This window comes from Chrysemys picta, chromosome 1 (genome assembly GCF_011386835.1).
Source record: "Chrysemys picta bellii isolate R12L10 chromosome 1, ASM1138683v2, whole genome shotgun sequence".
NCBI lineage: Eukaryota > Metazoa > Chordata > Testudines > Emydidae > Chrysemys > Chrysemys picta.
Genome location: NC_088791.1, coordinates 347,031,634 through 347,059,624, shown reverse-complemented (window position 1 = coordinate 347,059,624; position 27,991 = coordinate 347,031,634). Strand labels below are relative to the sequence as shown.

The window sequence follows — 27,991 nt, the reverse complement described above, 5'->3', positions numbered from 1 at the left end:
GAACAAAGGCTTCTCCCCCAGCCGCCCGCCGGCCCGGAGACCCCCCGCCCAGCCCCGGGGCAATCAGCAAACTCCACCCCAGCCCTTTGCGGCCGAGAGCCCGGCCCCCTCCGCCCGCCGGGACTCGCACCTGGCTCCAGCCCCCTGCCCGGGCGCTGCAGGGCCCGCGGGCGTGGAGCGGCTCCGCCGCGGGTCAGCCCGAGCGGGTGTTTCTCGCTCGCTCGCTCGCTCACACATGCTCCCTCGCGGCACCCGCCCACCCTGCCTGCTCCAGCGAGCTGCATTAGGCTCGGTTACGGCTCCAGTCCTCAGACACCCTCCCCCGAGCCGGCTCCGGGAGCAGCCGCAGCCGCGGCGAGCCGGGAGAGAGAAGGGCGCCGGGACCTCTGGCCAGCAGCATCCTTAGCCCTCGCCTGCATCTGGCCGGGCTGGCGAGAGGATGAGGAGAGATGGGCCAAGCTTGCGGCCACTCCATCCTCTGCCGGAGCCAGCCCTACCAGCCGGCCGCGTCTGACATGTGAGTGCCCGGCGCGCCGGGGGTTCTAGCCCGGGGGGCGCTGGAGGGAAGGGGGAAAGCGAGGGAAGGGGAGAGGAGCCAGCGAACGGAGCAGAGGAGACAGAGAATGAAACCGAGCGGGAGGGAGGGAAGGAGGAAAAAGTTCTTCCTGTCTCCGAGCCGGGAGAGAGGGTAAGAAATAAAGGAGAGAGACCCAGCGACTGGGGCCGGCTCCCCTGGGGGACTGGCCAACCCCTGCCCACCCCTTGCGCCGCACACCTGGCCTAGCTGCGGCGGTGGCTGCTGCCTGCTGGGCATGGGGACGCCGGAGCCAGGGCTTGGTATTTCCACAGTGGGCACTGCCCCCTGACACGGCCGGACCGGGTGGGGACGTGGGATGGAGCAGATCCAGGGGGCTTGTTTTCTGGGCTGCTCGCTCAGGCCTTCAAACAACAGCTGGGAGCGCAGCAGGGCGAGATGCCCTCTGGTTGCCTGCTGCCTCAGTTTCCCTTCAGTTGCTTTAGTCTTGCCGTTTGCAAATCCCCCTGGTGTGGAAGGAGGGAAGGGGTTGCATGGGCACGGCGTGGAAGCCAGGGTAGTGCAGCCCTGTGCGCAGGGCCTCCGGGGGGGGGGGGCAAGTGGGGCAATTTGCCCCAGGCCCCGGGCCCCGCAGGAGCCCCCATGAGAATATAGTATTCTATAGTATTGCAACCTTTTTTTATGGAAGGGGCCCCCAAAATTGCTTTGCCCCAGGCCCCCTGAACCCTCTGGGCAGCCCTGCCTGTGCGGGCACATGGGTGAGCTGTTTCCCAGGGAGCAGTTAAAGAAATGTTGGGCTCGTTTTGTAAAGGGCTGTGTGTGTGTGTGTGTGTGTGTGTGTGTGGATAGACTTTGCACTGGCAATTACAACTCTCCTTGTACCACTGTAGTTTCCAAGCTATAGGAATGCTGACACCGGTCCAGTTGTACCAGGCAGCTCCCTTCCTAGGAGGGGCTGAGTTCTGCATCTGGATTCTAGTCACCCCTCCTGTGACTCCCCCGGAGGAACCTCGGGGGGCACTTGGCCGGGTGTGTGGAGCGTTTCCCACAGGGAAGGCTCAGAGGCAGGCACGGTCAGTCGTATCCGAACTGTTTGCAGTCTTCTTAGCATCTGTGCAACGTGCCTCAGGTGGCACGTGAGCCGGATTCATCACCGAATTTGGTCCGCGGGTTGGATCATTAGCTTCCTCGGCCTGGGCCCGGTACTGACCGGGAGTGGGACGCGAACGCTGATCTGTGTCCCCGCTGTTTGCAAGGCCGCTCCTGTGCAGCCAGGGAGGAGGCTCGTCGCCTGTTTCACCCTGCCATGGCCGGGTCAGGATCAGTGGAGGGCCTGCCGGATCCTCGGGCTGTCTCTCCGCGGCAGTCTGCCAGGAGAAGGCAGTGAGCGTCCCGCCTGGTGCCAAGGGGAGGGGACTGTGCGCTCAGCAGGGACACAGTGCCATGTTTGGGTTCCTTTGTTTGCCCGTGTAAGTCACCCGTGTTCAGACAATAGCTGAACAATCTCAGCCCATGCTGCGAGGCCCGCTCAAGATCTGCTTGTTGCCATTGTTTTAAACCCGCTGGCTCTGGTGCCAGGCAGAGTTATGATTTTCCCCCCGGGGGGGGGAGTTATTTGTCCAGCCATTCCCCTGATTCTCTGGTGGCTGACATCTTTCATGCCCACCCACCAGCGCGCCCCGGGGAAAGGGTCGTTGCTAGGTCTCACCGCTGTTGCAACTGAGAAGTGAAACTGCCGCGTGTTGCAAGAAGCCACAGCTCCCCTCTTACCCAAGAGCCGATTTGCATCTGAAAGCAAGCAGCAGGAGCGGGGTGCTGCTCCCAGCGAGCCCGGCTCTTGGAGCAGTGCCCGGGGAGCTGTGGGACCCGAGCGGCTTTAACCACCCCGCCGCGGTGTGCAGCCGGCAGCCCCTGTGCTGTCATTTACACGTGGGCACCAGCTCCAGTTGTAGCAAGTCCAGCCCAGCTGGAGGCGAGGAGGCGAGGGCTCTGCAGCGGCGGGGGGGAAGTTCCGAGTGCAGCTGCTTCCCAGCTCCCTGGCTCCTTCTGGGGCATGGCTTGTGAGCCGCCTGCTGCGGCCAGCAGCGAAGCGCTCCCGCTAGGAGAGAGCCGGGGGCTTGCTCCGTGCCCAGCTGGTCCACCCCATTCACCCCCAGGCCTTCAGGGCAGAGCCCGAGGCCGGGATCCTGATCACCCCCTTTGTGGCAGAACACAGGGTGATGGGCATGGGTAGCGGATGGAGCACCCCTCTTTGAGCAGCACAGAGCGCTGCCTGGATTTGTGCTGCCTCTGCTGTGAGCTCCCCGGGTGGGCCTGCCCGACCCACAGCCAGCCTGTGAGCTCCCCGGGCGGGCCTGCCCGACCCACAGCCAGCCTGTGAGCTCCCCGGGCGGGCCTGCCCGACCCACAGCCAGCCTGTGAGCTCCCCGGGCGGGCCTGCCCGACCCACAGCCAGCCTGTGAGCTCCCCGGGTGGGCCTGCCCGACCCACAGCCAGCCTGTGAGCTCCCCGGGCGGGCCTGCCCGACCCACAGCCAGCCCTCTTCCCAGGAGCTATTGGACACAGGCCTGTCAGTGCAGTAGCCACCACATGAATGGGAGTGAGTCTTCTTCCCCATGGACAGGCAACGGTGCCAGGCACACCCACTCCAACTCCATAGTTGCACAGGGCCATGGATGAGTATCTCAAGAGCTGGTGCATTCCTCCTGCTCCCTGCACTCCAGGAGCCCTCTTCTCCCTCTGCAGGGCAGGAACAACCTGTCCATAGATCTCAAAGAGTATCAGAAAGAGAGGCAAATGTCAGCACCCCCATGCTTCTGATGGGGAAACTGAGGCACGGGGAGATGACGTGCCCTGCCCAAGGTCGCCTGGCAAGTCAGTGGCAGAGCTAGGACTAGAACTCGCATCTCCTGTCTAGCAGCATCTCTCTACACTACAACCGCAGGCACAGCTTCTGGCCCGGTGCTGGATCGTGTGATGCCACCAGTCCTCGTGAGGGCATCTCAGTGGCATGATGTGCTGCCCGACGGAGGGCTTAGAGCACAGGCCCAGAAGTCAGGGCTCCTGACTCTGGCAAGTCATGCCAGCCAGAACGATCACAAAGCCTTGGATCTCTCACCTGGAGAGTGCTATGGACGGTTGTTAGTGCTGGCGGATGGGGTCCCACAGACAAAGCCTATATGATGGAGCCGATGCTGGGCAAAGAAATGGTGGGGGGGGGGAGAAAAATGGAGGCTTCCATGTATTAATGATCATTAGTAAAACAGGGCTGGATTGAGGCACAGCTGCCATACGCAGACAGGTACAGGGCTAGTACCTGAGGCGTTAGCTTGGTGTCCTCCTTGGCTGGGGAAGATTGTGGGGAAGGACTGGAGACGGTGAGCAGCTCTCTCAAAGCATTCACCTGTGGGCTCAGCTCAATACAGCCCTATAAATGGAGGCGAAGAAGTTAAGTGACTTGCTCAAGGCCGCACAGCAAGACAGTGGCAGGATCTGGGTTAGCACTCAGTTCTCCTGGCTGCCACACCCAGATTCATTTATTCATACTGAGTAGCACCAGACACCAGGAGGATCCCACCGAAGGAACAGATTCATGGATTTGAAGGCAAAAAAGGGACATTGTGCCGTCTACTCTGACCTCTTGCACCGCCACGGCCAGAGACCATCACCCCGGCGACAAGCCTAACGGCTTCTGACTCAGCTGGAGCAGAGCTATAAGAAAGATGCCCGGTCTTGCTTTAAAGACGTCCAGTGATGGAGAATCAGCCACTCATCTGAGGGTTAATTAGCCCAGTTAGTCTGCAGATCTGGCACAATGACCCTCTGAAGGACAAATGATTTGTCTGGGGGGTTCTTTGTAGTAAAGCAGCCTCCCTTCTCCAGCCTCGTGGGCAGTAACGGGGCAGGGAGCCTGACTCCCCCGTGGCCTGGCAGTGCCACTGTTCTGATGGGGTAGGGTTTTACCCTCCCTTAGCCCAGGTGAAGCGGTCACACAAGGTAACAGCCTCGGAGAACCGGCCCCACAGACTTTGCCGCTGTACACCTGTCTCTGGGGAGGACCACTCAGTCTAGCTGAACTGGAGTTCAGGTAGTGCCTCGGAGGGCGCTCGAGTTGGGGACACATCATTATTGAAGTGTGTGTGGGGGGGATTGCTATGAAGGCTGGGAGAGTGCTCAGATGAGGTTGTTGGTTGCAGCCCAACTATGGTAGTTCCGCGGGCCTGATCAGTGCCGTGGCTGAACACCTCAGTCATTAATGTCTTTCTCCTCCCCCTGGGAGGCAGGGCAGGGCTGTTATCCCCATTGCACAGATGGGAAACTGAGGCACAGCGAGACTAAGTGATTTGCCTAATATCATGCAAGAAGCACATGGCAGCAACTGAATCCAGATCTCTCAAGTCCTAAGTTAGTGCTCTAACCACTGTGCCACCCTGCCTCCCTGAGAGCAAGGCCCAGTGAGTGAATTTCATCCCCTAAGAGATTATACAGCCTCTGCCGTCATTTACCCTGGTGCCAGTCTGGAGTAGCTCCATTGCGTTCAGTGGAGTTACTCTATATGGACATCCAAGATACAGAGCCCAATTTGACCCTATGTATCTAGAATTAAAACCATGTTTTCCCCTTTTGGAGTTCTTTGGGTTACTCTAGAAAGCACTTGTGACGCCCTGCCCTGTACTCCAGAGCCCAGCGCCTTAATGAGGTTTCATGTTGCAAACACCTCCTACTTTCCCCAGAGCCTGGGGGGCGAGGGCCTGTCAATCAAGAGCTGTGTATACACTACCGCAGTGGTTCTCAACCATGGGCCCACTGGGGGGCTGCGAGCAGGTTTCAGGGGGGCCGCCAAGCAGGGCCAGCATTAGACTTGCTGGGGCCCAGGGCAGAAACCTGAACCCCCGCCGCTTGGGGCTGAAGCCCAGGTCTCCAAGCTCTGCCACCCGGGGCTGAAGCCGAAGCCTGAGCAATGTAGCTTTGTGGGGGCCCCTGTGGCATGGGGCCCCAGGCAATTGCCCACTTGCTACCCCCTAACGCCAGCCCTGGCTTTCATACGGCGTGAGCGAGCGGGACGCCGCACGGTGCATTATTATCCAGGCAGCCTTTGAACTCAGGGGAGCCTGTCAATTAATGTCGGGCTCAGCACGTGGCAGAGAGCTCCAGCCAGACTGGGTCACACGGTTCCACTCTTTAGCTGGGCTGTAAGACGATGCTCATTGAATGGCAGCTTGGCACTTCCCGAGGGGATCTGGAGCAGAACTGTCCTCTGTCCTGTGCTGGGAGAGACATCCTAAATCAACTTCCCTTCCGAGGCCCTCGCCCTTGGCAGAGAGCTCCTAGGCAGAGACCTCTCTAGCGCCACCTCCCTGCCGGGGCAGGATTGGCCCAGTGGGGCATTTTGCACAGCTTAGTGCTGTCTGTTTGTTTGTGCAGTCTGTGTTGTTTGCCTCAGCGGAAAGGTGGGAGTCAGCAAACTGAGGGACCGATGTAGCGCTCCAAAGCCTATTGTCACCCCCTTCTCAATCCCCAGGGGTGCCAAGGGATGATCCAGCCTCTGGTGTTACTTAGAGCAGCCTCAGGGGTGTTCTAAATGATGCTGGCTGGTAAAGGCCTCTTCTGATTTGTCACCACCCTGCAGGGCTAGGAGTGAGAGCTGATACCATTGGAAAAGGGAGCTGTCCATCTTTCCAGCGAGAGACACGGTGCTTGCTTCCAGCCCTGGATGCAGCCAACTGTAAAGTCTCTTATGCCTAGGAAAGCTACACTAGGTCCTTTCTCAGATCCTTCAGTATTAGATACAGGGATCCACCTAGATATGTGGTATCGCTTATGTCTCCGGTACAACCCTGAGCACATTGTTGGCGCCTTGCAACTAACAAATAATCAGAAGAATAATCAAATGTAGGCTGTTAAAGGAATTAATCCCATTGTGTCTGCTGGCTGCTGGCCAGACACTGCAGCAGATGCTGTCAGTTAGTATGGGCTCTGCTCCATTGGTCTACACCCTGACTGCATGACTATACCCTGCGGCCAACACCCAAACAGGGAGGGGAGCTTTACCACCTGAGCCAAAATTGACCCTTCCCCTGGATGAACTGGTAGGAAATTATGTGGCTGCCTCCTTCCCAGCACAGGGCAGCATCCGTGGTGTAAACATAAGGTGAACGCAAAGTGCATGTCACGTTCCCCAGCTAGTTGCTGTTCCATAAGAGAGCAACAGCCTACTACTGCTGGTTGCTGACGGAGCTGCTCCTTTAGCTCAAGTGGTGGAGGGCAGTGCTTTGGTGCTGAGTGCCCAGGTTTCAAACCTTGCTGTTGACTTTTGCTGGGAACCGTTTTGTGAGCATGTGGCTTGGGACGTCAAACCACCCCGGGGGATTTTTTTTCCTGGGAAGCAATGAATGATCTAAATGCATTTCCAGGAATGCCCAAGGTTTCTCGAGCCAGTCTCTCCCCTCTACTCTCGCTCTTTCACTATTGCTAGATTTCTGCCTGTCTCTTTCCCAGCTCCCACGTGGCTTCCTGATAGCTGAGCTGGTCGTTAGCCAGAAACATGGGCACGCCGGAGCGTGGAGGAAGCCGTCCTGGGACTCTCTAGCAGTCTAGCCCTGCCCTGCAAAGCGCTGAGCTGTGCTACTTAATGGATGGGGCTGCTCATCTGAAAGGGGGAGGGAGTTCAGTGAATCACTTTCCCCACCAGGGCCGTGACGGCTGATGCTGCTACATCAGCAAAGGAAAGAGAAGTGTGTCTGTTAGCCCAAGCGAAGCAGGGACGGGGCTACTTAAAGAGAGACCGGACAAAACACTGGACACTGTGCATCGGATCACAGGATACTAGTTTTGTGGGAATTAGGGATGGAAAATCAGAATGGGTCTGGACAGCCCCTTAGCCTCTTAAATTTGGGGGTGTTCTTTGTTCTCATTCCAGGCAACAGCCCCCTAATTTCAAACAGGTTGAACCAAAACCCTGGATCTAGGTGCTTTGGGGTGTTGGAAATCCAGATCCAAAATTTCGCCTCTTGAGCTCAGGTTTAAACAGTGTGGAGCCCATGTCCCTGCAAGTGCTGGAGCAATTCCCCAGATAAAGGACACAGGCGCACACCCCGGTTATGGGAGGCAGGGTAGGGCACCAGCCGAGGAAGCGGGAGACCTGCCGGCAACGAAATGAAACAGAGCAACACGTCTCCTCCGATACACCCATCTAGTTCTGACTGTGAACACATGGCTGAGAAATCGGAGATAAGGGAAAAGATCCGAGCTACAGCTGAAATGCTGCCGCTTATGCGTGTTCTCAGACTGGTGGGGCTCTGTGCTAAAATGTTGCAGTAATTTCATACCTCACCTCTCACCGAAAAGCCAGCTTCTTTAGGAACTGTTTCAAACAGATCCCGTACGGCGATGGACAAAGCACAGAATGAATATCTAGGGAGAAATAGTTCATGCCACTGCGGATCTCAGCATTCCACTGCCGTCCATTTCTACCTGGCTAGATTCTTATATTGACATTGTGGTATCTCATCCTAAATACACGATAACAAACACCAGGCTAGGGGGCTGTCTATTGCTCTGACCTGGTGGGTGACCTTGGGCAAGTCACTGCCCGTCCACGTGCCTCAGTTTCCCCTTTAACTTGTCTAATTAGACCAGAAGCTCCTTGGGGCAGGGATTATCTTTTCTTCTAGTCTCGTCTCCACTCGAAACACTGCAGCGGCATACCTGCAGCACAAGCGCTCACTACAGCGACGGAAGGGGTTCTTCTGTTGTTCTAGCAGTGTCTACACCAGGGCTTAGGCCGGCTTCACTATGTCACTATGACTCAACCCGAAGCCTTAGCAAGGAAGTACTCTGCGGCCTATCGTCAGCGACCCTTAAAGAGTTAGTTATTAGCTTGTACTTTTCAGCTGGGTGACTCAGAAGACACCGAGGAGTTATTTATATTGAGCAGTTGAAATGCTAAGACTGCTTAAGAGTTTTATTTTTCTTGCGCTGTTCTAAGCCAGGGGCCGAATCCAGTGGCACGTACTTCTCCCAAACCCAGGCTGCATGTGGCTCTGGCCACTCGACGACTTTCCAGTGCCGATCTGGGAGGTAGCAGCAGCTATAATAATATCTAGGATTTATATAACACTTTTCATCCAGAGATCTCAAAGCATTTACAAAGGAGGGTCGCCTCATTATCCCCATTTTGCAGATGGGGAAACTGAGGCACAGAGAGGCGCCTTAGCTCACCGAGCAGCTAGTGGCCAAGCCAGGAATAGACCCCAGGTCTCCTGAGTCCCAGTCTAGTGCACCTTCCACTAGGCCTACATGCAGAGAGAGTGCTAAGGGGTTGGCCTACACACCTGATATGGATCCCGGTATTCCTCTTAAAATCAGCGGTGGTCCAGCTCCTCTACGCCACAGTGCACAACTCCCAGCCACAAGAGATCACTGAGGCCCAGAGCTTAGTGGGAGTCTTAAAAAAACACACCAAAAAGAGGATTGGACGTTTGTACGGATAATCCGAACATCCACAGCTATGTTAGCAAGGTTTACAAAATAGCTAGAAGGGATAGAAACCTTGATGCTTCAGCGTTTAAGCCATCCTCTTTGGAGCCACAGGTCTGGTGCTCTTGAACGGCTCTGGAACAGTGCCTGGGAGGAACCCTTCAGTGCGTCAGCCCCCGTAGGGTCACACTCTCTCGCTGGGGTGAGCTCCTTGGCTTCCCCACCTCCCGGGACCGATCCTCGGAGCCTTCAGCACCCCTAGGGTGACCAGACAGCAAGGGTGAAAAATCGGGCCAGGAGCTGGGGGGGTAATAGGAGCCTATATAAGAAAAAGCCCCAAATATCAGGACTGTCCCTATAAAATCAAGACATCTGATCACCCTAAGCTCCCCTGCTTCACCCCCTGAGCTCCCTGCAGGGAGTGCACCTGGATTGGACGCTTGAGGGAGACACCAAAGGGAGCAATGCACCCCCACCTTCCTTAATCTGGAGTGATTCTGAGCTCGCGGTAGAAAAGCAGGAGGAGGGTTTATTAGACATCTGCAACACAGCATAGAAAGTCCTTAGTTGACAGATCTCACCATTAGGCAATGCTTCCTTTACAGAAATAGACCTGAACTGTGAAGTCTGAATCAAGAACGAGATTGTCTAAATCCAAAGTTTTCCCCACCTTCTGGGCTGGTTGCATTCAGACCTGTGGGTCAGGGTCAGCTCCCTAGCCAAGTTCTCTGTGGCCTCATTTCATTCGGGCAGCAGGCTTAGCTACCCTCCTTTACCAACCCAGAGCAATTCCCCTTCTTCCTTGCTTCTGCCCCCCTCCTTGTGCCCCGCGTAGATGGTTATCAGAACCACAGACCCCATGGAGTCTGACACGTTTAATTTAAACAACAACACAGCAGCGCTTTTGCCGGCACCGGCCCAAGGCAAGAGAAACGCAAGGATTAGATCAAGGAAATGAGGCCAGTTGCAAACAAACTGCTCACATGGGATTAGTCATGGGGCTTGTCACAGAATTACATTTTCTAGTCGCCGGATGGACGCAGGCGGGAGGCACAGGTGGGGAGATGGTTTCGGGGGATCCACAAGACTGACAACTAAAGGGGAGCTGGTGGTATGGTCTCCAGGCTCTGGACTGGGTCGTAGGAGATCGGGATTTAAATCTTGGCTCTGTCACAGACCCCCTCTGGAGATCCAGAGCAGTTGGATAAATAGGGGTAAAATTCTCCATAAATAGGGGTAAAATTCACCCCCTGCAGAGCACCCACCCTACTCAAGCCCCCCAAACAGAAGCAGGACTAGACAGGAGTGAAGCTGCCATGGGCAGGGTGGTAGTTGAGGACTTGGGTGGCCAGGATTCGATTGCCCAGATTCTGGGCAAAGCATTCAAGGGACGTCTAAACACACCTGCCGGGGCTGTAATTTCCACTTTACTAAACAGACCTGTGCTCGCGCCGATTGAGCTAAAAAGAGCAGCGGCATGGGCTAGCGGTGCTGGGTGCAATCCTGCCTGGGGGTGTACTGGGATGGACGGCCCATGCAGACATGGCTACCCTGCTATGATCTGAGCTAGCACTGGGTACCTGTACCCGAGCTGTAAATTAGACCCCTAGCTGCAGTGTAGACATGGCCTTAGTAGTCCGTGCCTCAGTTTCCCAACTGTCCAATGCAGGACAATAGCCCTTCTTTAACTCCCGGGGGAGTTGCGAGTCTACCTGCATGAAGGATTCCGCAACGCCGTGCGCCAGTGAAGGCCATATACGTACCCCGCTGATACATGAAACAGACCGATTCTGGTGTCAGGTCTTGCTGCGTGGCTGCGATGAATGTGTTCTAAACACTATTGAAAACTTCACGGCGGCAACGTCCTTTTAAGTGGAAGAAGCGGGAGGGAGTGGGGGGGAATGTAAGTAGCTGTTAAATAAAAAATCGCGGCATGCAGGACACATCCAGCAGTTAAGGGGGATGCCGACTTCAGAAAAGGCTTTAATCTCCTTATTCAAGCCGAGCGACGACTCGTTGCCTAATTATTTTATTATCAGTGACGCTCGGCAAGACACTGTCTTGGCACTGTCGCCGCCCGTGCGCTGCCCTCGTTCGCTGGCCCCGGTTGAGAACGGCTGGCGCAGATGTGCTTTGCTGGATAGGGACGGAGGCAGCACGTACTCCAACGCTGTGCGGAATGGAGGATGTGGGACAGACGATCTCTGAAATAAGAGACAGTGAGCACAGGGCCTGACAGGCGATGGGAACCTCCTCCGTGGGGCTGAGCGCCCTTTGATTTACGTCATCTTCATTGGGAGCTGAGGGACCTTTCAAGATCAGACCCATACTCCACCTCTCCTTTGCGTAGAGAGCGGGAGGGCATAGTCCAAATGTCCCAGGGCGGACACTGGCTGCAGCAGGGGCAGGGAACGCTGCTGGCTGACCTGCACTGCCCGTGAATTGTTAGCCCATGTACTCTGTCCCTCTCCGGTGGCTGCGTGGTGTCTATGGAGGTGCCAGCAGGGCGGGTAAAACCCAGAGCCTGCAGCTTCAGTACCACTGGATGGAAGGTCCGCTGACAGTAGTAGTAGGCTGTTATCTTCTTTGCAGATCAGCCACCAGAGGGAGATAGCCTGAGAAACGTAGGAAGTCCTGGACAGGCTGGGGATGGGGTGATGGCACCGGCCTGCAGAGCTGGCCTCCCACCTTCACCACAGGTTCTCTGCACGGCCTTCGGCAAATCACTTCATCTCGCTGGGCCTCGTCAGGGAAAGGGGGATCACAATTCTGTCGTGTGTGTTCAGCCTGCCAGCTCTTTGGGGCAGGGACTGGCCCTCACAAGCGGTTTGTGCAGCGCCTAGCACAATGGGCCGTCAGCTTAGTAGGGACTGGAGTACAAGCATCCAGTATTTACATACAACAGCATCTCTCTGTGGTACCTCTCTGGCCCCCATCGCTGCAGTGTCCCTATCGTTAATGTAGTTAGCCTGACAACAGCCCTGCGAAGTGGTCACACAGGAAGTCTAGGGGACAGCAAGGAACGGAAGGCAGGTCTCCCAAGTCCTAGTCTAGAGCAAGAATCGCTGGGCCATCTTTCCTCACACACCCTGTGCCGGCGGCTTGCTAACGACGCAAGAAGGGATGGTCAGGTCCTTAAGTCAAGGCACTCACACAATCTAGGCACAGACGGAGGTTGGGGGATGGGGAATGTAGGCGCAAGTCACCTTGACCCATGGCAGGCAGCGGGGCTTTAAGGGTCTTTAAGAGGACTGAAGTGTGGACAGGGTAGGGGCTGTGTGGACAAGCTCAGGTCAGTAGCACTGTGCATTGTGGAGGGCCCGCGGAAGAAGCGGGGGTGACTGTGTGAGAAAGCTGCTGCGCGAGCAGACAAAGCTGGGGGTATCGGAGGAGAAGAGGCAACAGAGGGAGGAGAGGAGAAGTAGGAGGGGGCAGAGTTCTGTACAGCTTTGAGGCCAGCCACAAGGAGTTTCAATCTGATGCAAGAGCAGACAGGGGGCCGAAAACCCCAAGCTGTGTTCTGACCTCTCTGCTCTGGGTTTGTTTCTCCCCACGGCGATGAAAATCTCCCACACCGAGTCCCGTGAGCATCACCCAACAGCATCGCACGGGAGGAGTTTTTAACATCATCCAGGCCGACAGGGTTAGTTTGATGGGCCCCCTATGGACAACAGGTGCATTTAACAAGCTCCTTGGGGTAGCCCCAAGGTGATTAGGGTTTGTAGATGGATGGCTGCTTAGTGCACATCCCTAGCTCATTTTTATTTTCAAATGAGGAGTCTAGACAATGAGCTCTGAAATCCTGCAGAACTCCTTAGAGACCCGTTCTCTATAAAATCATCTATTGGCTCCTCACCGCTCAGCACCTCGCCTGCAATTCACAGTCTACTGTAGCAAGAGACGCACACGTTTCCCTTTAAAGAACAAGGCCTTAGTGTTGCTAACTTGAAGATCGGGGGGACAAATCATCGGATCTCACCCATGTGCCCAACTTTGGATTGGGAGCCAGGGGACTTGGGCTCCCTCCTGACCTGAAGGAAGCATGTTCATTGGCTCGTTCAGGGGAAATTGATGGTTGTCACCTGTGCCACGGAGCTGGCCTGATTTCTCTTTACTGTCAGGTGGCCCCCATTGCTCTGAGTATCCTACGTATATTCATGGGTTTATCCTCCCAACACCCCTGCGAGGTAGGGGAGGGCAATTGCACCCGTTTTGGAGATGGGGAAACCGAGGCAAAGAATAATTAGAGGCCAGGATTTTCAGAATTGCTCAGCCCCCCTTTTAGGCACCAAAATAAGCCGCCAGATTTCCACAGGAGCTCAGCACAAGGGGACACGAGCTCTGTTGAAAATCTGGCTCCAATTGTGGCCTCTGAGGACTTGAAAACTCGGCTCTTTGTGTTTTGCCCAGCGTTCCACAAAGCGTCTGTGGTAGCAGAACCCAGCTCTTGGGAGGTCCAGTCTAGCGCTTTAACCACCAGCCCACGGCAAGAGGAGCTGTCGCGTCTAATAACCGAGGCTCATATCAGGAGCGCTGGGAGCCAGGATAGGGGCCACTAGGAAAATCTTGATCCCGATCCAGGTTCGAATTCCAGGTGCTCCCCAGAGTTTGGTGCTGTTAAGTTCCAGAGCCCACCTGGACAAGGACCCTTGTGTAGCGGGGTGGTTACCCCGCTCCTGCCCTGAAAGGCTTAGAACAGCCCTGGGAGAGGGCTGTGGTAGGGGAAAACCTGGGCTGATTGGGGAAGTAGCCACAGCTGGCCCTTATAAAAGGGCAGTTGACCAGGGAGCAGACAGTCTCTCTCTGTTTTCAGAGAGAGGGGGGGCTGGCTGCTGGGAAGCTCAGGGTACCTAGAGTGAGGCAGGGCTGGGGAAAGGCCATAGGGGCTGGGGAACTCCAGACTGGCAACTCCCCAGGCTGCAGGGCCTTGTCCAAGGCCCCATAGAGGCACTGGGTTGCAGAGGAAGGCAGCAGGTCCAACCCCCCCTTGCCTGTGATGAGGGGCTTATACTGCAGTCTGCCCCAGGGAGCGGGGGCTAGTTGGTGACTGGCAGTAGCCTACGACTGAGGCGAGGTGGGGATAGAGGGTTGGGGGTTCCCCTGGGTGGGGAGACCCTGAGACTGCAGGGGTATTTCTAGGGGGCAGCACCCCATATAACGGGGCATGGGAGTCCTGGGAGGGACACGGGGGCCAAGCGGCAGTGGGACACCAGCCTGCAGAGGGCGCTCTGGAGGTTGGAAATGCTAATTTCCAGAGATGACCAGCAGGAGGCGCCACAGGGGGGAGTCCCACCTTAGAAGGAAAAGGAGACAGGTTCAAGTCCTCCAAGGTATTTAGGCTCCTAACTTCCACTGAAATGGGCCACGGTCAACGGCTGGGTCATGGCGCATCGACCACACGGCTTTAACTCAAAACCTATTTGTTCTTTCTATCGTGCTACAGCTGACTCCTATGGTGGAACCGTACACTGCGTTAACTACAGGGTAATTAGGGACTCAGTCTCATTAGCTTCCATGGTATTGTTTGATCAAACTAGCTGCATTTCCACCCCACAACCTCTCTTCCGCCCCCCTCCCCCCCCGCCCTCCACTGCCAGTAGCTGCTGTGTACCTGGCCCCTGATCGTAAAACTTAGGTAATGCTTCGGGTTAAGTGGCACTAATTATACCTGGATGTGTGGGCAGCCCCAGGAAAATGGATTTGGCTCTGTTGCGTGTGTGGAAAGGTAATTCTCAGAGCAGCGGGAATGCTTGTTTTCACCCAGGGTCACTTGAATCGGGAGTCACAGAGCTCTAGCTAGCAGGGTGTACCATCTGCAAGGGTGGCGGGCACCAGCCGGGCCCGGGGAAGATGTGGATAGTTTATGTTTTAGCAAGGCTTTGGACACAGGCCACCGAAGCAGCCCAGGGAAATGTGGTCTAGATGAAATTACTATAAGGCGGGTGCACAACTGGTTGAAAGACCGTAGTCAAAGAGTGGTTATCAATGGTTCGCTGTCAAACGGGAGGGCGTATCTAGTGGGGACCTGCAGGGGTCAGTCCTGGGGCTGGTGCGATTCAATATTTTCATTAATGACTTGGATAATGGAGTGGAGAGAGTTTATAAAATTTGCAGGTGACACCAAGTTGGGAGGGGTTGCCAGCCCTTTGGAGGACAGGGTTAGAGTCCAAAACAACCTTGGCAAATTGGTCTGAAATCAGCAAGATGAAATTCAATAAAGACAAGTGCAAAGCACTAAGTTAGGATGGAAAAATCAAAAGCAGAACTACACAATAGGGAATAACTGGCTAGGTGGTAGTGCTGTGGGAAAGGATCTGGGGGTTAGCGTGGGTCACAAATTGAACATGAATCAACAAGGTGATGCACTTGTTAAAAAGGCTAATATCATTCTGGCATGTACTACCAGGAGTTTCGTGTATAAGACATTGGGTAATTGTCCTGCTCTGCTAGGGTGAGGTTTCAGCTGGAGAACTGCATCCAGTTCTGGGTGCGATGCTTCAGATCGTTAGTTTAGGACTATTATAAGGAGGATGGTGATCAATTGTTCTCCATGTCCACTGAAGGGATGGTGTAATGGTCTCCACTCAGGGTCTGGTTGGGAAGCACGGCCTAGTGGTCACGGCCACAATCCCAGAATGCCAAGGGGATTGTGGGGAGGGGAGTCCAGGCCCTCCCACTCTACCAGGCTCCGATCCAGGGCCCTTTTAGCTACCAGTAACCTGGCAACCAAGACTACTTAAGGCTGTCCTCCCTGGGCCTCTTCCTCTTGTCTCCCCCTGAGGTCACCTCAGTCCAAGGCCTTCGCCTGGTGGGAAAATCCAAATCCCAAGAAAGCAAGAGGGAGTCGCCACTGTCCAGGACCTCAGGATACTTCCCTCTCTGCTTGTCTCTGCGGAGGGTCCTCCTTTTCCTCACGGAGGGCCCCTTTGGGCAGCTGCATCAGAGCCTTTAGGTTTCGCTCTGCTGGAGCTGTGCACTTTTTTTTTTTCCTTGCGATTCTGGTGTGAGTGGGATCTGCCAATACCCCTTTAAGTCTAAGGTGGTGATGTACCGAGCTTCGCCCAGCCCGTCTAGTAATTCATCCACCTGGAGCACGGGGTAGGCATCAAATTTGGAGATCGCATTGACCTTCCTGAAGTCGATGCAAAACCGGACAGTGCCATCCAGCTTTGGAACTAATACAACAGGGCTTCGCCATTCGCTGTGGGATTCCCCAATGACCCCAAGCTCCAGCATGGTCTGGACTTCCTGTTTTACTGCCTCACGCACTTTCCGGGGGTTCTACCGGACGATCCGTCCGGGTTCAGTCTGGATGTGGGGGTGCGTGAGGTGGGTCCTTCCTGGTTAGGAGGAAAACACGGCTGGGAAGGCTTTCACTAGGCTCTGCACCTGGGCTCTTTGTTTAGGGCGAAGTTGTTCCCCCACCTGTATAGCCCCTGGGGCGGGGGCGTAAGGTACGTGGCCCCAGTTCTGGTTCCGGAGGGTACGGGGCGATAAATAGGCTTTCTCGTTCTTTACACACCTTCAGCAGGTTGATGTGATAGACCTGACTGGGCTTCCGTTTGTCAGGTTGTCTAACCTCATAATTGACTGGCCCAACTTGGCGCACAATTTCATGGGGTCCCTGCTCCTTGGCCAGTAGTTTAGATTCAGTGCTGGGGAGTAGAAGGAGGACCCGGTTGCCTGGCCTGAAAGTGCGTGCCTGCGCTCCCTTGTTATAGGAGCGTTCCTGGGTTTGGTGAGCTTTTCTTTAGCCATAGCTCCCACCATCTCAAATCTCGCCCCGAGTCTCAACACATACTGTAGGACATTCTGAGTTCTCAGAGTTTGTCCTTCCCACATCTCCCGGACCAGATCGAGGATTTCCCGGGGCCGTCTCCCATAAGGAGCTCGAATGGGGAGAAGCCTGTAGAGGATTGCGGGACTTCCCGAATGGCAAACAGGAGGGGGGCAGGGGATCAGCTGATCCCAATGGCGGAGGTCTTCTGGCATAAAACTTTTCAGCATCTGCTTCAGGGTTCAGTTGAAACGTTCAACCAGGCCATCCGTTTGCGGGTGATAAACAGAGGTCCGGAGGCTCTTTATTCTCAAAAACTCACAGACCTGTTTCATCAAACGGGATGTGAAATTGGTGCCTTGGTCAGTGAGAATCTCCTTGGGAACTCCTGCTCGAGCAAAGACTGTCAAAAGTTCCGTGAGAATAGTCTTTGCATTGGTGTTACGGAGTGGGATTGCCTCCAGATAGCAAGTCGCATAATCAGTTATCACCAATAGGTGTTTGTATCCAGCGGCACTTTTTTTCCGGAGGGCCAACAAGATCTATCCCAATTCGTTCGAAGGGGACATTGATGACTGGGAGAAGGATGAGGGGGGCTTTTATCCCCCCCTTTTGGCCGACTTGCTGGCATTCTGGGCAGGAGTCGCAGAAGTTTGTAACTTCTTGATGTACGCCAGGCCAGAAGGAGCAGTCTAAGATCCGGGCCAGGTTTTCTCCTGTCTAAGGTGGCTTGCGGAGGGGCATGGGCCAATTGCGTGACTTCTCGCCGATGCGGTCGAGGGACAAGGAGTTGTGAACGGATTTCCCCTGTCCAATGGTCCTTTTCCAGCCAATATAATCGTTCCTCTTGGAGCTCAAAGTGGGGGTACTGCACTGCCTGGTGGGGATCTACAGCCTCGCCGTTAACCACTCGGAGTTGTTCATATGCATGGGTCAAGGTCTCATCCTCCCTCTGGTCCTTCACAAAATCCATCTCTCAGGTCAGTTTGGTCACCTAGGTCAGTCAATCTCCCCTTCTCTCAGGGGTGGGATCGAATGCCCACATTCTCTACCAGTTGTAATGATCTCCACTCAGGGTCTGGTTGGGAAGCGTGGCCTACTGGTCACAGCCACAACCCCGGACTGCCAAGGGGATTGTGGGGAGCGGAGCCCGGGCCTTCCCACTCCACTGGGCTCCGACCCAGGGCCCTTTTAGCTACCAGTAACCTAGTAACCAAGACGACTTAAGGCTGTCCTCCCTGGGCCTCTTCCTCTCGTCTCCCCCCCGAGGTCACCCCAGTCCAAGGTCTTCACCTGATGGGAAAATCCAAATTCCAAGGAAGCAAGAGGGAGTTGCCATTGGGAGGGATAGTTGTCGGGGGGAGGGATAGCTCAGTGGTTTGAGCATTAGCCTGCTAAACCCAGGGTTGTGAGTTCAATCCTTGAGGGGGCCATTTAGGGATCTGGGGCAAAAATCTCTCTGGGGATTAGTCCTGCTTTGAGCAGGGGGTTGGACTAGATGATCTCCTGAGGTACCTTCCAACCCTGATATTCTATGATACTTCCGTCTCTGCGGAGGGTCCTCCCTTTCCTCACAGAGGGCCCCTTTGGGCAGCTGCGTCAGAGCCTTTAGGTTTCACTCTGCTCTGCTGGAGCTGTGGGCTCATGTGACGAAACCTCCAGGAATACGTCCAACCAAAATTGGCAACCCTACTTCTGAGGGAGGTTGTGGAATCCCCGTCACTGGAGGTTTTAAGACCAGGCTGGACAACACCCATCAGGGCTGGTCTAGGTTTACTTGGCCCTGCCTCAGCGCAGAGGGCTGGATTTGGCGACCTCTCGAGGTCCCTCCAGCCCGACCTTTCTATGATTCTATAATGCAAGACCCCTGTGGCAGGCAGTGATGGACTACCTGGTCCTTGGGGTCATCTCTTTCCTAACCTCCTGAATTTGGCTCATTCCCTAAAGCATGAGGCCCTGCCAGACTGCAATGAGCATTTACCCCAAGGGACACAGGCTGTGCCAGATGGGAGATTGGAAAGGCAAGATCTCCCCTGGGGCGCATGCAGAGCGTCACTGGGTTGAATGTGCATGTCCCAGGAAAGTCACAGATGTGTTCTGCCCTATCCCAAAACTAACTCACCAGCTGAGCTCTTCTGCGTGCCCATAAGAACATCATAAGAACGACCATACTGGGACAGACCAATGGTCCATTTAGCCCAATCTCCTGTCTTCCAACAGCAACTTGTGCCAGAGGGAATGAACAAAACAGCCAATCATCGAGTGACCCATCCCCCGTCATCCACTTCCAGCATCTGGCAGTCAGAGGTTTTGGGGCACCCAGAGCATGGGGCTGCATCCCTGACCATCGTGGCTAATAGCCATTGATGGACCTACCCTCCACGACCTTCTCTGATTATTTTTTAAACCCCTTTGTAGTTTTGGCCATCACAGTATCCCCTGGCAATGAGTTCCACAGGTTGACACTGCATTGTGTGAAGAAATTCTTCCTTTTATTGGTTTTAAGCTTACTGCCTATTAATTTCATTGGGTGACCCTTGGTTCTTGTGTTATGGGAATGAGTAAATAACACTTCTTATTCACTTTCTCCACACCAGTCATGATTTTATAAATCTCTATCACATCCCCTTTCAGTCATCTCTTTTCCAAGCTGAAAAGGCCCAGTCTTATTCATCTCTCCTCACATGGAAGCTGTTTCATACCCCTAATAATGTTTGTTGCCTTCTCTGCACCTTTTCCAATATATCTTTTCTGAGATGGGGTGACCAGAATTGCACGCAGTATTCAAGGTGTGGCAGACCCTGGATTTATACAGTGCCATTATATTTTATGTCTTATTATCTATCCCTCTTGCCTTAGGACTGAGACATGCTGCTCTTCACTCAGAATCTTGAATGGGGGATCAGTAACATATTTGAGGCCCCAAATGAGATCAGGGCCCCATCATGCCAGGTGCTGGACCCACACATAGTGAGAGACAGTCTAACTACACAAAGGGTGGGAGGGGAAACTGAGGCACTGAGCATGGAAGGGACTTTCCAAGCCATGTCCAACAGGTCAGTGGCAGGACCAAGCATTTAGTAAGACTCAGGGTGGGATCGGACATTTAGATGGAGTATATCTAGGGTTAGAACAGCTGATGCTAACAAAAATTTTGGAGCGGATATACCACCTCATGTTCCAACCCAATCTCTATTAGGGGTTAGGATGAAACCTTACTGGGTGACTGAGTATTTCACCTCTGCCTAAAACGGGGTTTCTTGCACCTTCCTCGGAAGCAGCTAGGGCCATTACTGTTGGAAATGGGATACAGCTCTGATACAGGCCAGCACTTCCTAGGTAGCTAGAAACAGAACACAGATCTCCTGATTTTTAAGCAGGGGCCGATTGACTGGCCCACACTGTCTCTTTAATCTCCTGTAATAAAACACAGCATCTGAGCTGTGCAGCAGGGGGTTGTCAAGGGGAGGACATGCTCCTTGGATACCATGGTGCTGAAATCAGTCTCCTGGCTTAGCAACACTGCACCTGCCCCGTGCACCCAGGGGTGGAGTGGGTTGGGGTCTTGCCTTTCATGGCCGCGTGAGGTAGGCCTGGTCTACACTGAGAATTTAGGTTGACATAGCTACAGAGCCCGGGGTGTGAAAATCCTCCCCCCTCCCTCCCTGAGAGCCATCGTTATGCCAACCGAAGGCCCGGTGTAGGCGCAGATTGGTGGATGGAACAACGCTTCCATCGACCTTGCTGTCATTGCTCGTGGTGGCGGTGTGCCTGCAGCGACGGAAAACCCCCTTCCGTGGCCGTAGGCTGCATCTACACTATGCGGTTACGCCAGTGTAGCCAGAGTGCCGCAGCTGGGTCCCCGTAGTGCAGACTAGCCTCCGCCTGTCTCTGAAAGGGATGGACGGCAGCGTGAGGCCCCCGGGTTAGGCAGAGGCACCCTCTAGGAGCCCAGTGCATGGAGGAAGCCCATGTGCCGAGCCTGAACTCTGTGGTTACCTCCGGAGGTCACCAGCCATTTCCCACAGCTCCACCAGTGACTCCGTTGCTATCAGGACCCCAGGGGGAAACATTAGGGCAGATAAATAAATGAACGGGCAGGGCCTAGCCCCACGAATGCAGAGCACCGTCAGCAACCCCCGGGGACTTTGCAGGACATGGTCAGCGCCCCGTCGTCTATCTTCTCCCCACCCTGCACTTTGGGGACTTTTTTCCGTGCACCCAGCAGCCGGGACAAGCCTCCTTTTCCATTCCCCAAGCTCGCTCCCCATTCTTCTCCCCCGGCCTAGCTAACGACCCCTGACACAGGCCCAGCCCGCGATGCGAGTCCCCCGCCTGCCCGCCATTAGCCCCTCTTCATGGCCAGATAAATTGCCCCAGCTGATCCGCAGTCAGTTCAGCGCCTACTTTTTGCTGTTTGTTACGCTGACGGTCTGGTATGTAGGTTAACTCCTGGGGGTAGGAACAGAGAAAACGTGTTAGAAGCCCCACAAGGCTGTGTCGGATCCTCTCACGCTGGTGTGAATGACACACACCCAGGCGTCGGTAACTAGAATTCAGCCCTCTCCTTCTTCTCCTCCCCCAGGGATCAAAATAACTCCAGGGCCTGATCCTGCTGGGAGCTGAGTAGCTCTTGTGAGGCGCTAGGACAGCCTGGATCCCCTTCTGTCCTCTCCTCAGGAGCTCAAGCCTTTACTGTAACAACCAGGAGGAGGGACAGGGCCAACACCTTCCATCTCTCCACCAGCAGCCTGTCCCCAGCCCAGGTCAATGGAGGTCATCTAGCCCAGTTCCAGGTCTCCCTAGCACAAGCGTCACCAACCCCGGGGGCCAAATTCTGCACTGGCACAAGAACAGAGAGGGCGTTGCTCTATTCGGGGTCTGTGGGGGCCAGCGCAGAGCTCGGGGAAGCCCTGACTTGCACCCCTGCTTTAATGAGCACTTCAGTCACTCTGATCAACCCACCCCAAAATGCACCTGGGGCTGCTGGGAGGTGACGGCGCTCAGCACAGAGGCCTGCCCTGCCCCTGGTGTAGTGCCTAGGGGAAGATGAATGTTTGGAGAAGGGAGGGGGATGTTTCTCTCTCTCTCTCCTTTGATTGCTTATTTAGGTTATGAGGATGAGGCGGCGTGCAGTGAAACAAAAAGATGATACATTTAAACCAGAGGAAAGGAAGCACTTCCCCACATCCCTGCCATCTGGTGTTAAGCTGTGGAACTCACTGCCACAGGATTTTACCCAGGCAAAGAGCTGAGCAACATTCAAAGTAACTTGGGAACAGGTGTACGAATGAAATTAACCCCAGAGAAGAAATGAAGCCTTGTGCGTCAGGGCATAAGCTGCTCACCAGCTGGGGGCAGAAGAAACGCTCCCCCGCTCCATGGTTCAGTGCTGCCTAATTCAGTGCATGATGGGAAGATTAATGCCTTGTTCGGAAGCACCTGCATTGGCTGCAGTCACCGACTACCCCCTGGCCCTGGCGCCAGCCTAGCTGGCCCAAAGGAACTGCAGGTCACCGCTGAATTGGGCCTCTTGTCGGCAATCCCAGCAGACAAGCCAAGGGCCGAGCGGCCCATGGGGACTAAACTGACCTGTCGCCCCTAACGGAGGTCCCGGCAGGGCTGCGCTGAGGCTGTGTAGCATAAGCTGAGCCTATCCAGCCCCAGCTGTGGCAGCCTGAGGACTGCAGAGCTTGTCTGTCCCGCGATGCCAAATTCACCCCACATAAAAGGGGATACGTCATACCTCACTGCTCGGAGCCCTGGTCCAGCCATACAGAACAAGGAGACAACTCGACCCAGGGCCCACTACGGCTCCACCATCCTTTTTCTGGCACAGGGGGAAACTCCCAGCAGCTCAGACAGTGCGAGAGGCTGAGGAAACAGATAGCTCGTCAGCAGCCGGCTTTTCACAGCTGGTCAGAGGCATGAAGTAGGGTTTGGGGGAAGGGGGGCGAAACCCGTCTCTGAAGAGGCAGGATACAGGGCAACGTGGATCAATTCTCTGGCAACATCCATGTTCCTACTGTCAGGGACAACAGTGGCAAGGCCTCCCCGAGGGCAACTTGAGACCATTGCTCCTTGGTCTGTCATCTGCCACCACTGAGAACAGCCAAGCGCCATCCTCTTTGGAACCCCCCTTCAGGGAGTTGAAGGTGCTATCAAATCCCCCCTCATTCTTCTCTTCTGCAGACTAAACAATCCCAGTTCCCTCAGCCTCTCCTCATAAGTCATGTCCCCCAGCCTGCTAATCATTTTCGTTGCCCTCTGCTGGAATCTGTCCAATTTGTCCACATCCTGTCTGTAGTGGGGGGCCCAAAACTGGACGCAATACTCCAGATGTGGCCTCACTAGTGCCGAAGAGAGGGGAATAATCACTTCCCTCGATCTGTTGGCAATACTCCTACTAATACAGACCAATATGCTGTTGGCCTTCTTGGCAACAAGGGCACACTGCTGACTCATATCCAGCTTCTCGTCCACTGTAATCCCCAGGTCCTTTTCTGCAGAACTGCTGCTTAGCCAGTCGGTCCCAAGCCTCTTGCTCCCTCGCTTGTTTGTTTATTGCCTGTTTAGTTTATGAGGATGAGGCAGCACATGATGAAACAAAAAGATGATGCATTGAAACCTGAGGAAAGGAAGCACTTCCGCCCATCCCTGCCATCTGCTGTTTAACCTGTAGAACTTGTTGCTGCAGGATTTTGCCCAGGCAAAGACCTGAGCAACATTCAAAGCAACTTGGGAACAGGTGTACGAATGAAATTAACCCCAGAGAAGAAATGAAGCCTTGTGCGTCAGGGCATAAGCTGCTCACCAGCTGGGGGCACAGAAGAAATGCTCCCCCGCTCCATGGTTCAGTGCTGCGTAATTCGGTGCATGATGGGAAGTTTAATGCCTTGTTCGGAAGCACCAGTATTGGCTGAAGGCACCGAATCCTGGACTAGGTGGTCTTTGTGTGTGGCAGTTCCTGGGTTTTGTCCATATAGAATCGATCTGTAAGGACGAATAGTTACAACAGTGCTGGCTCTAAGGAGTCAGAGATGGGGGGCACGGGGGGTTGCCTAGTCATTAAGGTGCTTCCTCGGTGATCAGGGTTCAATTGCCAGGTCTGCCACATACTTCTGTGTGACGCTGGTCAAGTCACATAGTTTCTCTGGGCCACAATTCCCGTATCCGTGCAACTGGGCTCACAGCCCTGCCCTGCGTCCCAGAGACGTGTGAGGGTAAATACACCAAAAGGTTTTGAGGGGCTCGGGTACTGCAGTGACGGGGGCCACAGAAGTACCATCGATAGAAGCAGCCACTCCGCCAAGAGGGACAAAAAGGGAGGAAAAAGAGAGCAAATGAGGCATCTCCCCCTGCATCAGTGATTCTGTACAACATCCCCCCCATCCAGGGAAGGAGAGCGCGGCTCTGCTGGTGACAGCTAGCCTAGCCCCAGTGGGACGAGGCTGAATTTCACCAGCTGGGGAACTGGCCTGGAGTGGTCAGTGAAACCTACAGGAGGAGGGAACGTCGCTGATCCAGCAAAGGGCCGAACGCTCCTTGCAGGCAGTGGGAGATCAGGCCCTACGCCAGCAGCCTGTGATGAGAACATGTCCAGGATGCTGAGGTTAATGCCCTGGTCTCCCACTAAGTGCCAGGGGATCTTTCCTTTCTGCAGTGCACAATGCTCTGACTTGATGATAACCCAGCACTGCTACAGCAAACGTAATGAAGCCGCTCCGTCCCCTTGCAGGGTTCGTGTGCATTACTATTCATGCGCTCATTACAGCCGGTCAGACTTTTAATTATGAATAATATTTCTTGTGAACTCAGCCACTGTGCTGGTTAGTAAATTGCTCCCTCACTGAGCTCCATCTTCCTCAAAGCCCAGACTGTCCTGGTTAACGCACCGCCTTGTGAAAACAGTTACTGGGGTGGCACCTCAGGCTCACAGACCACCAGGGGTGCAGTATCATGGCCTGGGAACTCCTGCATCTCTTTGGGACCCTGCACCAAAGCGTTTGCAGGGATCATTTCCCGGGGGGGGGAGGGGTCCCTGAGGACTTATCTCTTAACCAGCTATATATGATTGGTCTGTTCCCCCAGCTGCAAAATTAGTACCTGACCCATCAGGTTCGGGCCGTCCAGGGTGATCAGATGCAATGTTGGGTGCATCACTCCCTGGTGGGCCGCTGGCTGTGAAATGGACGTGCCTGAACTGCATCCGCCCGATGAGCATTGGCTCAGGGGAAGCATAAAAGGGGAAGGAGAGGTGGCAAGGCATCGCGCAGAGTGGCTCACGCTTGCATTGCTGTCAGCCTGTTCACGTGCTCCCTAGAAATGTACTTTGCATGGCACATGGGGCCCACGTCTCTAGAGACATCACAACAGGCATTTCCCACCCCACCGCCAGGCTGAAAGGCTTGGCTAGAATTCCATGCAATGATCAGGCAGCACGGACTGCCTCTGTGCACTTGTAATAGGGACACAGATCCTATCCCCGCACTGCTAAGCCTCCATAAACAACCACGTGCTTTCAGTTTAGATTAAGGAAGAACAAAAGCAGGAGAGCACAGTGTGTGCGTCTCATCTCTATGCCACGCTGCATCCGCTCTGAGAACAAAATGGACCTTTAAAGGTGCAGTACATAGAAAACGTATGTAGCTTGTGGGAAAGCATTGGTGGGCTGGGCTCGGGTCTCACCATGGAAAAAGCACTATTGAATTGAACAGAGAATACAATTATTTTAGAGAGTTTTTGGCCTGTAGAATTGAATAGAGGATTTTACCCCTCCAATGTAATTCCGTAAGATGAGTCAATAAATACAGAGAAAGAACTTCATTCTCTATGAAGTACCCCAGGTCTTTAAGAGTAATTTCTATAAAGCCCATTAAGTTTCTATTGGTTCCATCCCTCTTGGATTCCAGAGGGCCCTTCCTCGGGGGAAACCACCATTGTAACCGGTCCCTCGTGGGCCACCTCACCTGAGAGGTCAAGGACCAAATGGGTCGTGGAGAGGCAGTGTGACCGAATCAGAGGGCAGCCTCACTGGTAGGACAGCATGGGGGAAGCGCTGGCCCTGTTCTACCTGCTCCCTGGACAGACGGCGCCCGTAGGGCTCCAGAGCGAACAATCCGGCTCCTTTCACGTTGTGCGTGTCCGATTTCAGGGGTGGGCTGTCGTTCAAGGGCACAGTCCTCGTGCGCGAGGCAGCGGCTGCTCCCTTCCGCTCTCAAGCCCCGCGGCCTCAGTCCGCGGGCAGGCGTCGGGCGTCGGTGACACTTTTGATGCGTCGGTTTCACATCTTTAAAACGAACGCTGCGGCTGAATGCCGGCATCAGGACAGGGGCTTGCGTCTCGTGTCGGGAGTTATTGGCCTCAAAGCACAGAGCCCTGCTGTGGCTCCAGCACACTCCCCAGGGACTCGGAAGTATGATCATTTGCATTAAGGTAGCACCTAGAGGACACCGCTGAGGTCAGGGCCCTGTGGTGTTGGGTGTTGTACAGACAGAGTAAGAGACAGCCCCCTACCCCTTACGATCTAGAGGCAAGATGGACAAAGGGAGCATTATCACCCCACTGTACATAGGGACAACCTAGGCAGAGATTTATCCAAGCTCACATAGGGAGTCAGTGGCCAGTTAAACCCAGAACCCCAATTCACTGCCTTAACCCCAAGATAATCTCTCCACTTGATGTTGAAGCGTATGGCTCCCGGCGATGGCCTGCACCAGAGCTGACTTCCTAGCATGGCCGTGTCATTAGAGTCACCATTGGCAAGGCCCTCCTTGCACAGGCTTAGCCAGGCAGCCCTCACCTCCTCTCCACTGTGGCCGGACTCCCCCACGTGTGGAACATCTGGGCTACTGCACATTCCTGTCCTTTCGCCAACCGCTGTCTTTGCGTGACGCCATCACGCCGGAGGGACTGCAATGGGGAGCGGATTGGAGATCTGGCACGAGAGCCGCGAATGGAAATTCTCCCCTCGCTCGAGCGGCGGGGATGTGGGTTTCCGGAGAAGAAGCATCGTCCTCCCCGGTGGCTGCCAAGTCCACAGAGCAGAAGCTGCACCCTGCCAGGCTGAGTGCAGAAGGGGACGCTTGCTTTGCACCATGGGTGAAAACGTGCCTTAGGAGACTTCCCGAATTCTTGGGACACCAGGGCTGCTCCAAAGGAGCTGGGCAGAGAGGGCGGGGTGAATACCCTATGTCCCCTAGCTGTACTGTCTTGGGGCACATAGGTCCAAGCTTGTGCACAAAGGAACCGACCCAATGCCGTTCTATTGGGTCAGGCCCAGCCGGCGGCGTCATGCTCTCCTTAGTAGGAATTGCACTGGATACATTGACAGCGGGTTCCCATTTCACCTGAGCAAAGGTCTATTGGTCCTGCAGCCGACAGAGAGCAGCTGAAGAAACCATTGCCGAGCAGCTGGACGTTACTACTGGACTTCCACTGGGGTGGAGCGTGCGGTAGCGAGCGATCTTAGCCGTGCTTCCCGGGCTCTTGGGTTACAGCCGTATGGTAAAGAGAGACACCGTTATACCCTTGTCCCTCACTGGCTTGATGGCTCCGCTCATCATGTGCCCCATTCCAAGGCATACATGACACCTGTTCTTTGCGCTCCCACGGGCAGAGAAACAATCGCTCAGAATGAACAAGGCCTGTTCAGACATAAAAGCCACTTTATCGCTTAGCTTAAGGAACAAGCAGGAGCGCTGCCAGCTTTTCTGCTGCCCTAGGCGGCGGAAGGTCCCGCCCCGAAATGCCGCCCCCCACAGAGGCAGCAGAAGGTCCCGCCTCGAAATGCCGCCCCCCACAGAGGCGGCGGAAGGTCCCGCCTCGAAATGCCGCCCCCCACAGAGGCGGCGGAAGGTCCCGCCTCGAAATGCCGCCCCCCACAGAGGCGGCGGAAGGTCCCGCCTCGAAATGCCGTCCCCCACAGAGGCGGCGGAAGGTCCCGCCTCGAAATGCCGCCCCCCACAGAGGCGGCGGAAGGTCCCGCCTCGAAATGCCGCCCCCCACAGAGGCGGCGGAAGGTCCCGCCCCGAAATGCCGCCCCCCACAGAGGCGGCGGAAGGTCCCGCCCCGAAATGCCGCCCCCCACAGAGGCGGCGGAAGGTCCCGCCTCGAAATGCCGCCCCCCACAGAGGCGGCGGAAGGTCCCGCCTCGAAATGCCGTCCCCCACAGAGGCGGCGGAAGGTCCCGCCTCGAAATG

At 55.2% G+C, this 27,991-nt stretch overlaps 1 protein-coding gene across 1 annotated transcript in view; it reads left to right on the top strand.

The window, feature by feature from the left end:
• Positions 1 to 342: 342 nt before the first annotated feature.
• Positions 343 to 27,991, top strand: part of PDE2A (phosphodiesterase 2A) — a 373,783-nt gene continuing 346,134 nt past the window's right edge. Inside the window, exon 1 of the mRNA XM_065596463.1 lies at positions 343 to 517. Coding sequence (XP_065452535.1) covers positions 450 to 517 — 68 coding nt within the window. The 5' untranslated portion in view covers positions 343 to 449. The remainder of the gene's footprint in view (positions 518 to 27,991) is intronic.